This window comes from Doryrhamphus excisus, chromosome 10 (genome assembly GCF_030265055.1).
Source record: "Doryrhamphus excisus isolate RoL2022-K1 chromosome 10, RoL_Dexc_1.0, whole genome shotgun sequence".
Lineage (NCBI taxonomy): Eukaryota > Metazoa > Chordata > Actinopteri > Syngnathiformes > Syngnathidae > Doryrhamphus > Doryrhamphus excisus.
Genome location: NC_080475.1, coordinates 3,932,501 through 3,948,003, shown reverse-complemented (window position 1 = coordinate 3,948,003; position 15,503 = coordinate 3,932,501). Strand labels below are relative to the sequence as shown.

General features: G+C 41.5%; 1 protein-coding gene across 4 annotated transcripts in view; it reads left to right on the top strand.

Annotated features, from left to right (window-relative positions):
• Positions 1-15,503, top strand: part of kif13a (kinesin family member 13A) — a 55,764-nt gene that overhangs the window by 14,633 nt on the left and 25,628 nt on the right. For all 4 annotated transcript variants that reach the window (XM_058083508.1, XM_058083510.1, XM_058083507.1 and 1 more), the window contains exons 4-14: positions 3,782-3,842; positions 5,812-5,904; positions 6,072-6,252; positions 9,528-9,615; positions 10,345-10,479; positions 10,569-10,681; positions 11,662-11,773; positions 11,877-12,089; positions 12,167-12,277; positions 12,348-12,482; positions 15,109-15,239. In XM_058083508.1, the coding sequence (XP_057939491.1) occupies positions 3,782-3,842; positions 5,812-5,904; positions 6,072-6,252; positions 9,528-9,615; positions 10,345-10,479; positions 10,569-10,681; positions 11,662-11,773; positions 11,877-12,089; positions 12,167-12,277; positions 12,348-12,482; positions 15,109-15,239 (1,373 nt within the window). The remainder of the gene's footprint in view (positions 1-3,781; positions 3,843-5,811; positions 5,905-6,071; positions 6,253-9,527; positions 9,616-10,344; positions 10,480-10,568; positions 10,682-11,661; positions 11,774-11,876; positions 12,090-12,166; positions 12,278-12,347; positions 12,483-15,108; positions 15,240-15,503) is intronic.

Below are 15,503 nucleotides of genomic sequence, written 5' to 3'. Positions count from 1 at the left end.
ACACCCCCACTCCCCACACCACCACCACCACCTCTTCCTCTTCACGACACACTAGTGACCAGCTCAGAGACTGTTCACGCACTGGGGACCGGATTTGTGTCGAGTGGACTTGACGGGGACCCAAGGGGCCTCTTGGGCCTGTAGCCTGAATTTACCCTGTAATACTCCTCAGTTAGACGAGCACGTGGCTGTCTGCTAACTTCAAAGTCCTTTATGGGCTCAATTATTATGTAGTGCTCGTTCACTGTAGTCGACCCGAGTCACTATGACATCAGACCACTTGCCCGTGTCCTCCAGGGGTTATCTTCACTATTGTTGTCTCAGTAAAAGCTCAGTAATTCAATATAAATGCGCACAGAAATACCACAGTTTCTCCGGTCACAGCAGTGGCGTCATTAGGCCTATTTTATAAATAAAATAATTAAAAAATTAAATAAGTAATTTGATATTTTTTATTGATTTTTTTTACAAAAAAATCTCTGACAAATTTTATATAATAGTGGCGTATTTGCCTCAAACTACACACTCTCAGATATTTGTCTTCTTGCACAGTTGTGCATCGTTTTTATGTCCTTGTTAGACCCAGTTTGTGCTGCTCTCTGAAGGGAGTAGTAAACAACATGATAAGAGATTTTAGTTTTAGTTTAGATTTATGGATGGGCTTTCTAATAATCTATTACACTCTCAGATATTTGTCTTCTTGCACAGTTGTGCATCGTTTTTATGTCATTGTTAGACCCAGTTTGTGCTGCTCTCTGAAGGGACTAGTTAACAGCATGGTAAGAGGTTTTAGTTTTAGTTTAGATTTTTAGATGGGTTTTCTCATAATCTATTACACTCTCAGATATTTGTCTTCTTGCACAGTGGTGCATCGTTTTTATGTCCTTGTTAGACCCAGTTTGTGCTGCTCTCTGAAGAGAGTAGTTAACAGCATGGTAAGAGATTTTAGTTTTAAATTAGATTTTTAGATGGGCTTTCTAATAATCTATTACACTCTTAGATATTTGTCTTCTTGCACAGTTGTGCATCGTTTTTATGTCCTTGTTAGACCCGGTTTGTGCTGCGCTCTGAAGGGAGTAGTTAACAGCATGGTCAGAGATTTTAGTTTTAGTTTAGATTTATAGATGGGCTTTATAATCTATTACACTCTCAGATATTTGTCTTCTTGCACAGTTGTGCATCGTTTTTATGTCCTTGTTAGACCCGGTTTGTGCTGCGCTCTGAAGGGAGTAGTTAACAGCATGGTCAGAGATTTTAGTTTTAGTTTAGATTTTTAGATGGGCTTTCTAATAATCTATTACATTCTTAGATATTTGTCTTCTTGCACAGTTGTGCATCGTTTTTATGTCCTTGTTAGACCCAGTTTGTGCTGCTCTCTGAAGGGAGTAGTTAACAGAATGGTAAGAGGTTTTAGTTTAGATTTTTAGATGTGTTTCTAATAATCTATTAGCCTTATGAAATGATGAACTTTGATTAGCATCCATACCAGGAGATTGATGCAGAGGACTGACAGTTGTTGATAGTAGGCCTCTATGCAAAAATGTAGGTCATTTTTTGAAAATCATCTAATTAATTTTAATTGTTTGTGAAATGGATAAAAATGTTTTTGAAATGCATAAAAATGTGTTTTTCTTTGGAAAGCAAAGAAATTTGCAAGTTATCCCAAACTTTTGAGCGGTAGTGTAAGTAAAATATCATTTAATTTTGAGCTTTTATTATTAATCGGTTTAAATCTGATTACATTCCGACTGGAAGAGATGTAAAGAACGTTTTTTTTTTTTTAAATGCAGACTTGCTTTCAGGCTGCAGCGAGCCAGTCTAGAGGAGACTGCGCGGCTCTACTTAGTAAAGCAGCTCTAATTGAGAATGATGGCACTTTTTTGTTCCTTTCAGTGGCACCGACTCACTTGACTGAAGTCACAAGAAGAGAGGTCTTGTTTTCAAAGCGTTCACTGATCACACTGCTTCTTGTGCTGACTGTGCAAACACAGTAACCAGTAGAATCTATTGGGATTGGTGAGGTGTTGGATCATTTTGGGATTTGGCTATTGGCTATTTTGTTTTGGCTATTGATTGACACTAATATATAGCTATTCTTATGATGGTTAAGAGATAGGTTGTAGTGCTGTGGTGCAGAGGTGGGAGCAAATGAGTGTTTTGCAAGTCTCCCACATAAAATGTCATTTTATTGATTAAATTTGCCAAACACAATGAATGCATTTTGAATTGTTATATTTTTTTAAATAAAACATCAGATGTTAATAGATGCATTCAATGAGGTATATTGCTGGCAAGTACATTCAGTCGCAAGTCTTTAATTATATTGTCAAGTCGAGTCCAAAGTCATCAAAATTGTGACTGAAGTCCACACCTCTGATGTGTTGAACACCCACGTTCAAAAAACTGTGTGGCGTATAATCAATAAAGTATTATTTAGAGGATTAGAGGAGCAAAGCTAGCACTTCCTGGTTGCTGTGTAGCATGTATTTCTATGGGAGAGATGCAGTCCAACCTCTTATAAAATGCATTTTTGCATTTATAAGAGGTAAAAAAAAAAAGGTATTATTTAGAGCAGGGGTCTCAAACATGCGGCCCGTTTGAGGCCCCCTCCTTGATATGAAAGTTTAATGTTAGTGCGGCCCGCGCAAGTTTGATATGGATGCTGTATGGTATCATGTACCCAGAAAAAATGATTACGTTTGATTAATGTTCATATTAAAGGTTAAACAACCGTTAATAGTTATCCTCCCTATCCGTGTGGAAGTGGTAAGTTTTTGGCAATTTAAGTTTAAAGGAAATAACTTGAAGGCTACCGTTTAGGTCGCTAGCTGTCTAGTTTGCGAGTTAGCATGTGTCTCAAGATCCTGCAGTTGCGCAATATGTTGTAAATAAAAAGAGTATAAATGTGACTATAGTCGTGTTTTGTCATGTCCACAGGGCTCTAATAATGCTTTGTTCATTTTAATCTGAAAAAAAATAATTTGTCTACCCACCAACTATATGTGGTTTCTTACGTTTTATTATTTGCCGTTTTATTATTATTATTATATTTATTTATTCATTACTGATTGATTGATTTTCTTTATTCTTGCTTTTCTTGTAGAAAATTGGAACCAAAGCGAAGTTTTTTAAATTTTTTTGTTTTTAATAAATGCGTTTTTTTTTTTTTTTTGGAAAACCTGATGCGGCCCAGTCTCACCCAGACCCAAGCTCCAGTGGCCCCGAAGTAAATTGAGTTTGAAACCCCTGATTTAGAGGATTCACAGTGTCATAATTTGATGTGGTAACAAATTCCCAGAGGACACCTCACTGTGTCATTCATCCAGATCTCGTGCAGGTGCCTCTGGGATAAAACACGGGGGTCTCTTCTGCTCAATTCTGTGTTGTGAAACCCGGCACTGAGGGCTGAGAGCCAGCATGCACCGCCGGGAAGCAGCTCCGGCCCCGTTTCCTTGGAGACGAGGGTCATTGAGTGCTGGAATTTCTTGGGGGAGCGCTGACCCTGATTTATGAATTCATTTAGCTGCAGCCACTATGACAAAACAGCTAACAGTGGATTTGTGCACACTGTCTTAATGAGCATTACTGTGAACAATACGCTAGACTGCATCTTACTCTCGCAGACAAGCTCCGTCCTGCTGATTTACATGCATGGCACAGCCAAGTAAGCCTGGATTTGTACTTTGTAAGGAAAAAAAAGGATCAGGTTTTGTTGGACTGTACACTCTTGGTGACAGGTGTGCAAAGTGGGTTTACGATCCCTTCGCTGTCTTCTCTGCAGGTGTTCGCCTTTGACCACTGTTTCTGGTCCATGGATGACTCCAACATTCCCAAGTATGCCGGTGAGTCACACGTGCTGACTACTCACTCCTCACCGCAAAAGTTCCAAGCACTTCCTGTCCAAAGAATTCACTTTCTTTGTGTCAGTGAAGATCTTTGGGTCACATGACTAAACATTCCGAGTGATTAGATTGAAATATAAGCACACTGTCTATCTTTATATCATATCAAAACAATAACAAACAATAACAAATTATTGCTAAGCAGTGTGAAACAACAACATCGCTACTGTTTACAGCAGTAAAACATACACAGAGTGACTTCCTGTTTAGTGAAAGTACAACAAAAATAAAAGCATAGCAGTAATCAACTGGATTCTACCATGTCAACAATGCAGGAAAGTAATACTGAGCCCTCGTTTATTGTGATGAATTGGTTCCTTATCGATTCCTTATTTGTAAATTGAACGTTTTTGTAATTTACGGCCTTCTAAATATGGTTTTAATATAATTAGAGCCCTCCAGACATGAATTAACACCCCTATAGTCACCTTTTCAATCTATCACCCAATATAGTAGATTAATTAATTCGTTCATTTTCTACCGCTTATCCTCACAAGGGTCGCGGGCGTGCTAGAGCCTATCCCAGCTGTCTTCGAGCAAGAGGCAGGGTACACCCTGGACTGGTGGCCAGCCAATCACAGGGCACATATAGACAGACAACCATTCACACTCACATTCAAACTTGGGGTGGAATTGAACTGACGTGAGTGGGCTGCATGAGCCTCGACGTGATTGGCTGGCCACCAGTCCAGGGTGTACCCTGTCTCTTGCCCGAAGACAGCTGGGATAGGCTCCAGCACGCTTGCGACCCTCGTGAGGAAAAGCGGTAGAAAATGAATGATTGTTGGGTAATACAAGTGTAAATGTGACTATAGGGGTGTTACTTCGCATCTAGAGGTCTCTAATAGTGTATATTTAGAATGTTGTGTCAGGTAGCAATTAACTGCAATAAACAAAGGATTACTGTAGTATGTTTTCATTGTGACGTGTACACCTCGCTGTTGCCCCCTGCGGAACGGAGGCCAGTGGGCCGCTTATTGAGGACCCATGCTATGTTTTATTGTTATGCTTGATAATTATTATTCTGCGCAGGCCACACAGCCTGGAGACCCGAGTTCGATTCCACCCCGAGTTTGAATGAGTGTGAATGGTTGTTTGTCTATATGTGCCCTGTGATTGGCTGGCCACCAGTCCAGGGTGTGCCCTGGCTCTTGCCCGAAGACAGCTGGGATAGGCTCCAGCACGCCCGCGACCCTCGTGAGGAAAAGCGGGAAAAAATTAATTTTTGTTGGGTAGTACAAGTGTAAATGTGACTATAGGGGTGTTACTTCACATCTAGAGGTCTCTAATAGTGTATATTTAGAATGTTGTGTCTGGTAGCAATTAACTGCAATAAGGATTACTGTAGTATGTTTTCATTGTGACGTGTACGCCTCGCTGTTTCCACCTGCGGAACGCCACCTATTGAGGACCCATGCTATGTTTTATTCTGAATGAATGAATATTATTATTCTACTAGTTAGCCTTTTTGTTCATTTACCTAATGAATGCAACACACAAGACTGACTACTGTTATTACTGCAAGCACAAGGACGATTTTCATAACATTATGCAAATTTCTGGTTTTGTCATGGAAATGCATTAGATTGACGTGACAAGACGAGACAATCTGACCACCGATGCGGTCGCCTCCAGCCTCCAAGCCACGGCTTTATTTAGCTTATTAAACAGCTGTTCTATTCAGAAGTAGCACGACACAAGAGACTGCTTTGCACGGCCAAATATTTTCAACATGACCAAAGTAGCAATTGGCCACTTTTTACTCCATTTGTGTGTACGTATTTCTTGTTTTCCATTTATTATTATTTAACGTTTCACTGTTCTATTTTTGACACACTGACTCAAAAGATGCAAACCAAGCTGATGTGTTTACCTTCATCTCCATGACGACCGCTTCTTTGTCTAAAAGGTCAAGAGGTGGTGTTCAAGTGCCTTGGAGAGGGAATACTTGAAAATGCATTCCAGGGATATAATGCCTGCATATTTGCGTATGGACAAACAGGTAATTGGGTGAATAATTAGGTTAATAGAATGCATGAATACATCAAACTGACCAATAGAGATCCAACACAATGATGTCTTCATTATGGTTTCTATAGTACAACACATGTTTTCATAAACTTCAAATCAGATGAAAACAATTTTTAACAACTTCTGCTATCCTCCGAGGTTCTGGCAAGTCATTTTCCATGATGGGGAACGGGGAGCAGCCGGGTTTGATTCCTCGACTGTGCTGCTCGCTGTTCGAGAGGGTCCACAGAGACTCAAACGAGGCCCATACTTTTAAAGTGGAAGTGTCCTACATGGAAATCTACAACGAGAAGGTCCGCGATCTATTGGATCCCAAAGGGTGAGTCCCAACGTGTGGTCTTTGATGATTTTCTCTCATAGTAAACACACTTGTGACCTGAATCTGCTCCATAAAGTCAGTGAGGTAATGCTGTGGACTTGGGAGACAAACACAAACACACACACACACACAGCTGTGTGTCATTTTTCCGAATTCCAACTTCAGTGACCTCGCTGGCTGCTCCCATCTTGGCTGTTGGTGGCGCTTTCTGCCTCAGTCAGGGCGGTGACAGAGCCAAGGAGGAAGCATACTAAGCCTCTTCCGTTTCCCACACTTGATTGCTTTACTATTGACACTGGGAGTCTTCAGGCTGCTGCCATTGTTGTTGTGACTTGTCTCACAATTGCATCTCCATTCAGGATGGATAGATGGACTTTCCCCCAAGTTTGAATGACGGAATTTGAGTGGCATTGTCCTGTTTGAAACAGGAGACCATAACGTGTATGAGCAACATGGTATTTTCCACTGTTGATAGGATCTTTGAGGATGTTACGAAAAGGGGGAAAGAATCTCCAAAAACATTTAGTAATCACTGATTATTTGATTCATTGTTTGTTAAGGATTTGTTGATTTTTGAGGGCACTACTTGGATGCAACCAGAAGAGGGGGGGCCTGTTGATTCAGTCTCATACCATGACAACATGGCTCCATCCATCCCATCTTCCACCGCTTATCTGAGGTTGGGTCCCAGAGGCAGAAGCCTAAGCGCGGAAGTCCAGACTTCCCTCTTCTAGGCTACTGGCGGATCCCGACTTGAGAGACTATGAGAGACATAGTCTTTCCTGGGTCCGAGTCCTCCTACCGGATGGACCTGCCCTGAACACGTCCCCAGGGAGGTGTCCGGGAGACAGGTTTCTCCCGGATGACTTATCTTATTATTTTATTTATTCATTCATTTTCTACCGCTTATCCTTACGAGGGCCGCGGGTGTGCTGGAGCCTATCCCAGCAGCATTGCAAATCGCAGTAGGTCATTATATATAACACTCTGACTCACGTTGTCATCTTACAAATAACACTAAACTCATCACACAGCAACCTAACATTGAAAAGGAAATATACAAACACGTAACAATATTCATTCATTCATTTTCTACCGCTTATCCTCATGAGGGTCACAAGGGTGCTGGAGCCTATCCCAGCTGTCTTCGGGCGAGAGGCGGGGTACACCCTGCACTGGTTGCGAGCCAATCACAGGACACATATAGACAAACAACCATTCACACTCACATTCATACCTATGGACAATTTGGAGTCGCTAATTAACCTAGCATGTTTTTGGAATGTGGGAGGAAACCGGAGTACCCGGAGAAAACCCACGCATGCACAGGGAGAACATGCAAACTCCACACAGAGATGTTTGAGGGTGGAATTGAACGCTGGTCTCCTAGCTGTGAGGTCTGCGCACTAACCACACAACTGCCATGCTATATATTATTATGTTATTCTTATTATTTATTACTTATTAAGAGAGAGTCCAGCCACCCTATGGAGAAAACTCATTTTGGAACTTAGCTCGACCGGTAAATTGAGAGATCAACGGACTGATGCCGAGTCTGCATGACTACGGAAAACACCCCTAATCTACAGCAGTTAGACCAATTTCATTGAGGTCTAATGTAAATAAAAATGCAGTAGCTGTTGAAAACGATATGACTGCAGAGTCAGTGCACCTACGGAAGGTGGTAGGTTACAAGAATGGAAACAGAAAACCGGTCACTGTGAACCTGAGTAGGTGTGTATCCACAAAGTTGGATAGAGTGACTCTTCCTGAGCTTATTGGATTTCATTTTAAAAACCAAGTGGCAGGCAGCCAACAAGAAATGTGTGTGTGTGTGGGGGGGGGGGGGGGGACTCCTAAAGAACTAATGTATTAATGTACAATGGGGAAATGATTACTTTTATCATATCTATTACACGGCTGCACGGCGTTCGAGTGGTTAGCGCGCAGACCTCACAGCTAGGAGACCCGAGTTCAATCCCGAGTTTGCATGTTTTCCCATAATGCATTGCATCTGAGCAATACACTCATTGGTGCCTGTTAGGGCGCTGCAATGACGTCAGCCTCCTTCTGGGCTCTGGACTCCAAATTGTCCATAGGTATGAATGTGAGTGTGAATGGTTGTTTGTCTATATGTGCCCTGTGATTGGCTCGTGACCAGTGCAGGGTGTACCCCGCCTCTCGCCCAAGACAGCTGGGATAGGCTCCAGCACCCTTGTGACCTTCATGAGGATAAGCAGTAGAAAATGAATGGTTGAATATTGGTACATGTTTGTATATTTCTCGGTTATACCTTTTTTTTAATACCTTTTCAATGTTAGGTTGCTGTGTGATGAGTTTAATGTTATTTGTAAGATGACAACATGAGTCAGAGTGTTATATATAATGACCTAGCTGGGATAGGCTCCAGCACCCTTGTGATCTTCATGAGGATAAGCGGTAGAAAATGAATGATTGAATATTGGTACATGTTTGTATATTTCTCGGTTATACCTTTTTTTTAATACCTTTTCAATGTTAGTTTGCTGTGTGATGAGTTTAGTGTTATTTGTAAGTGTTATATATAATGACCTACTGCGATTTGCAATGCTGCTGGGATAGGCTCCAGCACCCCTGTGACCCTTGTAAGGATAAACAGTAGAAAATAAATGAATGAATATCTATTACCTTAACAGAATTAGTTTTTTCTGTAATGCTTTTTCTGCATTTATATTTTCTGGCTTGCAGTCAATGCTGTGACTCATTCAGAAAAGAAATAGAAGCGAGTGACGACAGGCAAAATAAAACAATATTGATGTTTTATGACGAGCCCAGCATAAAGACCTGCAGATAGAAAATGCTAGAAATGCTTTGTGCAGAATCAGATGCTGTAATGTTAAATTATGTTTCCTCCATACTGCACATCTGGCAGCAATTTACATCTAACATGCAAAATCCTGTATATACAGTATACAGCATGTATATCTGCATATCTTGTCATGTCTCCCCACATCACATTATTATACTTGCATTGTCTCCTGAAGAACTATATTATCCGAGCTTGATCTGTGCATTCGTTTTATAAGCTATAATGTCTTTTCTTCAGTAAGGAGAAGTGTTTATTTAAAAAGTCCTTCAGTCTAACGAGATGTTAAATGTGAACGTGATTGTTCCTACTCTCAAAAAAGTCCCATTGGTGCAATAAAAATGGCTTCAGAGAAGGAGGAAATTAAACATGCATGAAAGGCATTTCCATTTCTTTTACTGACGGGTTTCTTTACCCTTTTTTCCCCAAGGAGCCGACAGTCTCTGAAGGTTCGGGAACACAAAGTCCTGGGTCCATACGTGGATGGTTTGTCTCAGCTGGCCGTGACCAGTTTTGAGGTATGTCTTTCACAACACTGCACAAAACATCGGATTTCTCAAATACAAAAAATAATTTACACACATACATTCACGTCTTTTGTGGAATTTCACCGAATCTAACAATGTGGGCTCAAATCCTCATAAGCCCCTAATGACACGTATTAAGAGAATGTGGAATGTTCTTGCGTGGTTTTGTGCAAACTGTATGCCAAGCATTGGTGGGGCTTCCCTTAATTAAGTTTAAAACATCTCCACCCTGTTTCTGTGGGCTCTTTTTGCCTGATATTAATACAGTAGATTTCCCAAAAACTGGTGTGACCCATCTGAACCGCGTGTGTGCACACTGGAACACTTTTTTATTGTTCTCTAAAGGATCCATTTGCACATTTTTTTCCCCACTAAATCCACTAAAATCTACTGTGTTGTACTATAAAACCTATGAATTTCATCAGTGTTGCCAGTATTACTGCAATAGCCAGCAACCAGTGTTGTCTTTTGTACACTTTATTTAGACCGGAATGACTAAGTCCTATTCATTGTACATCATTTCCACTTTTTATGATGCAAAGTGTCTGTAGTATCAGAAATAACATCTAAAAAAAAAAAATCTGCCCCCAGAATGCCAGGTTTTGATTGACGTCTTATCCCTGTCGTATACGTTGACATTTCGAGATTGTTTTGTTATGCAGTTTGCTTTGGAAGTCATTCACATTTCAAATGTGCATTTTTTTTTTCCATCGACTTTAGGACATCGAGGTGCTCATGTCGGAGGGGAATAAATCTCGCACAGTGGCAGCCACCAACATGAATGAGGAGAGCAGCCGATCTCACGCCGTCTTCAGTATTATTGTCACGCAGACGCTCTACGACCTACAGTCTGGGGTCATCTTTTTGACTATATAAAAACCACACAATGTGCTATTTATCATGGTCTTATAAATCTAATCTTTTTTTTTCGGTTTTATGTACAGAATTCCGGGGAGAAAGTGAGTAAGATGAGTTTAGTCGACCTGGCAGGAAGTGAGCGAGTGTCCAAGACAGGAGCCGCGGGGGAGCGACTCAAAGAAGGCAGCAACATCAACAAGTGAGTAAAGACACACAATACAAGAACTCTTATCATAACGTAATACAGTGGAACCATTTGATGATATATTGTGGTTCATGAGGACCAGGAAGATCTTTATTTGATTGGAGACAATCATGACATGAAAAAACTTCCCATAATGCATTTCATCTGAGCACTGCATTTCATTTGAGGACGAGAAAATGGATGAATGGTGCCGCAGTGCTGCCTCTGCCCAACAGAGGGAGCCCAGAGCCCAGAAGGAGGCTGACATCATTGCAGCGCCCCGACAGGCACCAATGAATGCGTTGCTCGGGCATTGGGTTTTTAATTTTTATTTAAAAATAATAATGGTTACATTACAGGCTGCACGGCGGAAGAGTGGTTAGCGCGCAGACTTCACAGCTAGAAGATCCAAGTTCAATTCCAAGTTCAATTGTGGAGTTTGCATGTTCTCCCCATGCATGCGTGGGTTTTCTCCGAGTACTCCGGTTTCTTCCCACATTCCAAAAACATGCTAGGTTAATTAGCGACTCCAAATTGTCCATAGGTATGAATGTGAGTGTGAATGGTTGTTTGTCTATATGTGCCCTGTGATTGGCTGGCCACCATTCCAGGGTGTACCCCGCCTTTCGCCCAAAAACAGCTGGGATAGGCTCCAGCCAAAATTAATTAATGAATATTGGTACTCAGTTATACCTTTTCAATGTTAGGTTGCTGTGTGATGAGTTTAGTGTTATTTGTGACCTACTGCGATTTGCAGTGGGTTGACAAACTCGTTGTGAGGGCACTGGCAGCTTGTGATTGGCTCCTGCCAAAGAAAGAGCTACTGTTTGCTCACTAGCTTAAACAAATAGTAGTAGTTCTGAAGTTAAGAGTTTATCCGTAAATTAGCCACACCACTGTATAAGCCAGAGGGTTCAAAATTCAAAGAAAAAAGTAGATGCTTATACATCATAAATTACGGTATGTGAGAAATAAGTACTTGTTGTGTGTTGTAGGTCTTTGACTACGCTAGGTTGTGTGATTTCTGCGCTGGCTGACCAGTCAGCAGGAAAGGGGAAAGCCAAATTTGTGCCTTACAGAGACTCTGTCCTCACCTGGCTGCTTAAGGTTTGTTGTCCAGATTGTTGCGATTTTTCTATGCACCTTCAAAGCAAAAGGTTCTGTCAGCATCCATCTACAAAAACACGACATTTTGACTTCTTCTCTTTAGGACAATCTTGGTGGAAACAGTAAAACAGCTATGATAGCCACGGTGAGTCCTGCAGCAGATAACTATGAAGAGACTCTCTCCACTCTGCGCTACGCTGATCGAGCCAAAAGGATCGTCAACCATGCCGTGGTGAACGAAGACCCCAATGCTCGAATCATCCGGGAGCTCCGAGAGGAGGTGGAGAAGCTCAAAGTTCAGCTGTCGCAGGCAGAGGTGAGGCAAAACCGAAAGCCATCACGACCAGTTTGCTATGGTCCTGTCGCGAACCCGATCTGTTCTCCACCCTGAAGTCCCTGAAGGCACCTGAGCTGAAGGAGAAGCTACATGAATCTGAGAAACTCATCATGGAGATGACCGTCACTTGGGAGGAGAAGCTACGAAAGACTGAAGAGATTGCCACGGTGAGCACATAAGAATTTTTCTTTTCAAAATGAAAGTACAAGATTGAGTGGATATCAACTGCGTTCACAGGAGCGCCAGAAGCAGCTGGAAAGCATGGGAATCTCTCTGGAAACATCTGGCATTAAAGTGGGTGAAGACAAGAGTTTCCTGGTCAATCTGAATGCTGATCCGGCCTTGAACGAGCTACTGGTCTACTACCTCAAGGTACTATTGTTTTGGTGTCTTCTTCTTTTGATGGAGGTTCAGTATTAGCAATTTTATTATGTTTTCTCAAGGTATCAATACCATGGACATGAATCTTGGACTTTGAGAGTAGTCACAGCTTGGAAATCTGTATAGGTTTTCTTCCTAGCGCTGTTTTAATCCAATTGAATATCAGAGCTGCACACGTTGTTGATGACATCACTGGTAGACCTGCTGGTTGTTGGACACCTTGCATTCTTTCTCCTCCAATGGTGTTCAGGTCTGGAGGAGATGTAATTGTCCACTCCATCACCTTCAGATTTCCTAACAAGACACTTGCCATCACAGAGATGTGTTTTGGCTCCTTATAATGTTGGAAAAGCACTCCTCTGATTCAGAATATCATGTTGGAATTCATTTTTCCCCTCAATAGCAACTCCCCAGTGTTTGCAGCACTCATGCAGCCCACCACTGGCTAGTCATTTGTGTTGGAATTTACTGAGAGCCAGCGGTCCCCAACCTTACCTTTAACCATTCAGTATAGTAGTCTATGTGTGCAGTGCGGTAGAAAGCTGGCACAGCACACACGCACACGACTATGGTGCATTCAAGGACCGTCGGACAAAGTGGAATGGGTAATTTCGTGATGAAATACATTCATTCGTTCATTCATTTTTTACCGCTTATCCTCACAAGAGAGACGGGGTGGCCAGCCAATCACAGGGCACATATAGACAAACAACCATTCACACTCACATTCATACCTATGGACAATTTGGAGTCGCCAATTCACCTAGCATGTTTTTGGAATGTGGGAGGAAACCGGAGTACCCGGAGAAAACCCACGCATGCACGGGGAGAACTCCACACAGAGTTGGCTGAGGGTGGAATCGAACTTGGGTCGCCTAGCTGTGAGGCTTGCGCGCTAACCACTTGACCGCCGTGATGACATACAATGTTACAAAACTAAATAAACATGCAAAAACTGAGGGATTTCTAACTGTGTATTACTATTGGAATAAAATCATGGCCCATTATTCCAAAATGTAAATACATTTACATAAACTTTTATGTATTTTTTTTAGAAATTATTTTTTTTAATGGGTTGGTTGTCATTTTTCAAGGACAGCAAATCTATACCGCCCAACAAACTGTACACTGACTACTCTAAAATAAATCCAGGTTTTGTCTCTTGAGAAGAGTATACTGTAAGTATACTGTAAGTAACACCCATAATGAATCACAACATCATTTTATTGGGTACGTTTAGAGGAAAAACATGTGACTTTTAAAGATACTAATACTGTAGATCAGGGGTGGGCAAACTTTTTGACTCGCGGGCCGCATTGATATCACAAAATTTCCGGGGGGGGGGGGGGGGGGGGGGCAGACTATATATTTTACACGTAACAGTCCACCTGGTATTATTGTATCTGTAAAATTGTCACGCAATCTGCTATTATTATTTATTATTTTATATTTATATTTAAATATTTTTAAAATAATAAAATATTATAATAATTAAAATAAAATTAAAATAATAATTATTATATTATTATTATTATGTAAATATGCAAATATAACAATATTATTATATATGAAATTAATATAATAATTAGCATTAATATAATAAATATAATAATCATAATAGTTATAATAATAATATAATAATAATTATTTAAATTTTTATTATTATTATTATGTGCTTGTGTCTCTTTTTTCAGGAGCACTTTGTAAACAACAGACCATGTCAAAAAACGAAATTGATACAACCATCAAAAGGTTGGCTCAGGCCATGATGCCAGGTTGTATGTTGACTTTAAATTAAATACTTTGGAAAGATTGGGCGGGCCGTATTCAAACACTTGGCGGGCCGGATGTGGCCCCCGGGCCGTAGTTTGCCCACCACTGCTGTAGATGAAAGCATACCACCACCACCATCGAAAAAAATATGACCACTCTTTTTGACTGCAGCAACATTGCATGACCTCGGTATATTCACTTTCCATTGATCACAGGCAAGGTGTCCATACTGAAATAGCCTGGTGAAATGAGAGGAGGAGAGGAGGAGTTTAATGCATGGAAGTGAGGGCTAGTTTTCATCATCCATCATCATGCATTGCATTCTTCAAAGTAAGAAATAGGGTTTTGTTAGAAGTTAAGATTTCTATCCGGAGTTTCCTTCCTTCCTTTGATTAAATATGACCTGACGTATTCATTGAATAGCAAGGAAAAGTTGCTACCTTGTGAGATTTTCATTCAACATAAGTCATGCATTCACCTGCAAGTCAGACCTTGTAGGCGTGTGAGGAAGCGGCCGGCGCAGCGGGCCGAACAACAGGCCTTTGTCTGGATTCCGCAGCCCCATCCTGCCATTTTAGTGTGGAATGACCACGGCAATGTGGCGTGGGCCGGCTCACCGCTGGGTTGGACATCCTTCGAGAAAGGAGATGTTTGTTTAACAACGCCCACTCCCAGAGAAAAAGTGCTGCATGTTTTTTTTTTTTTCACTTTCTTGTGCTCTTTTTTATCTTGCAGGGGTCGTTTTGTTGACTCATTTTGTCAGGAGAAATTAGGCCAAACGCTCGGCGATGAATAGCAGGCCTGCTGTTGCTGTCTCCTTAATGTGTCTTCCACCTGTGTGTAGGAGCTCACGCATGTCGGCGCTGACACGTCTCAAGACATCCAGCTCTTTGGGATCGGGATCCAGGCTCAGCACTGTGTCCTGGAGCTGTGCCAGGATGGTGATGTCACCTTGATGCCCATAGGGAATGCCCGGTGAGCTGCTGTAGGACTGCTGCTACTTTTGTCTACAGCAGGGGTCAGCAACCTGCGGCTCCAGAACAGCATGTGGCACTTCAGCCTCTTTGTTGTGGCTCCGTTTGCAAAGCTGGAATATTTTTTGACACTCAAGTGGGGAAAAATGCACATCATTCATGGATGGATGGATGGATGGATGGATGGATGGATGGATGGATGGATGGATGGATGGATGGATGGATGGATGGATGGATGGATGGATGGATGGATGGATGGATGGAT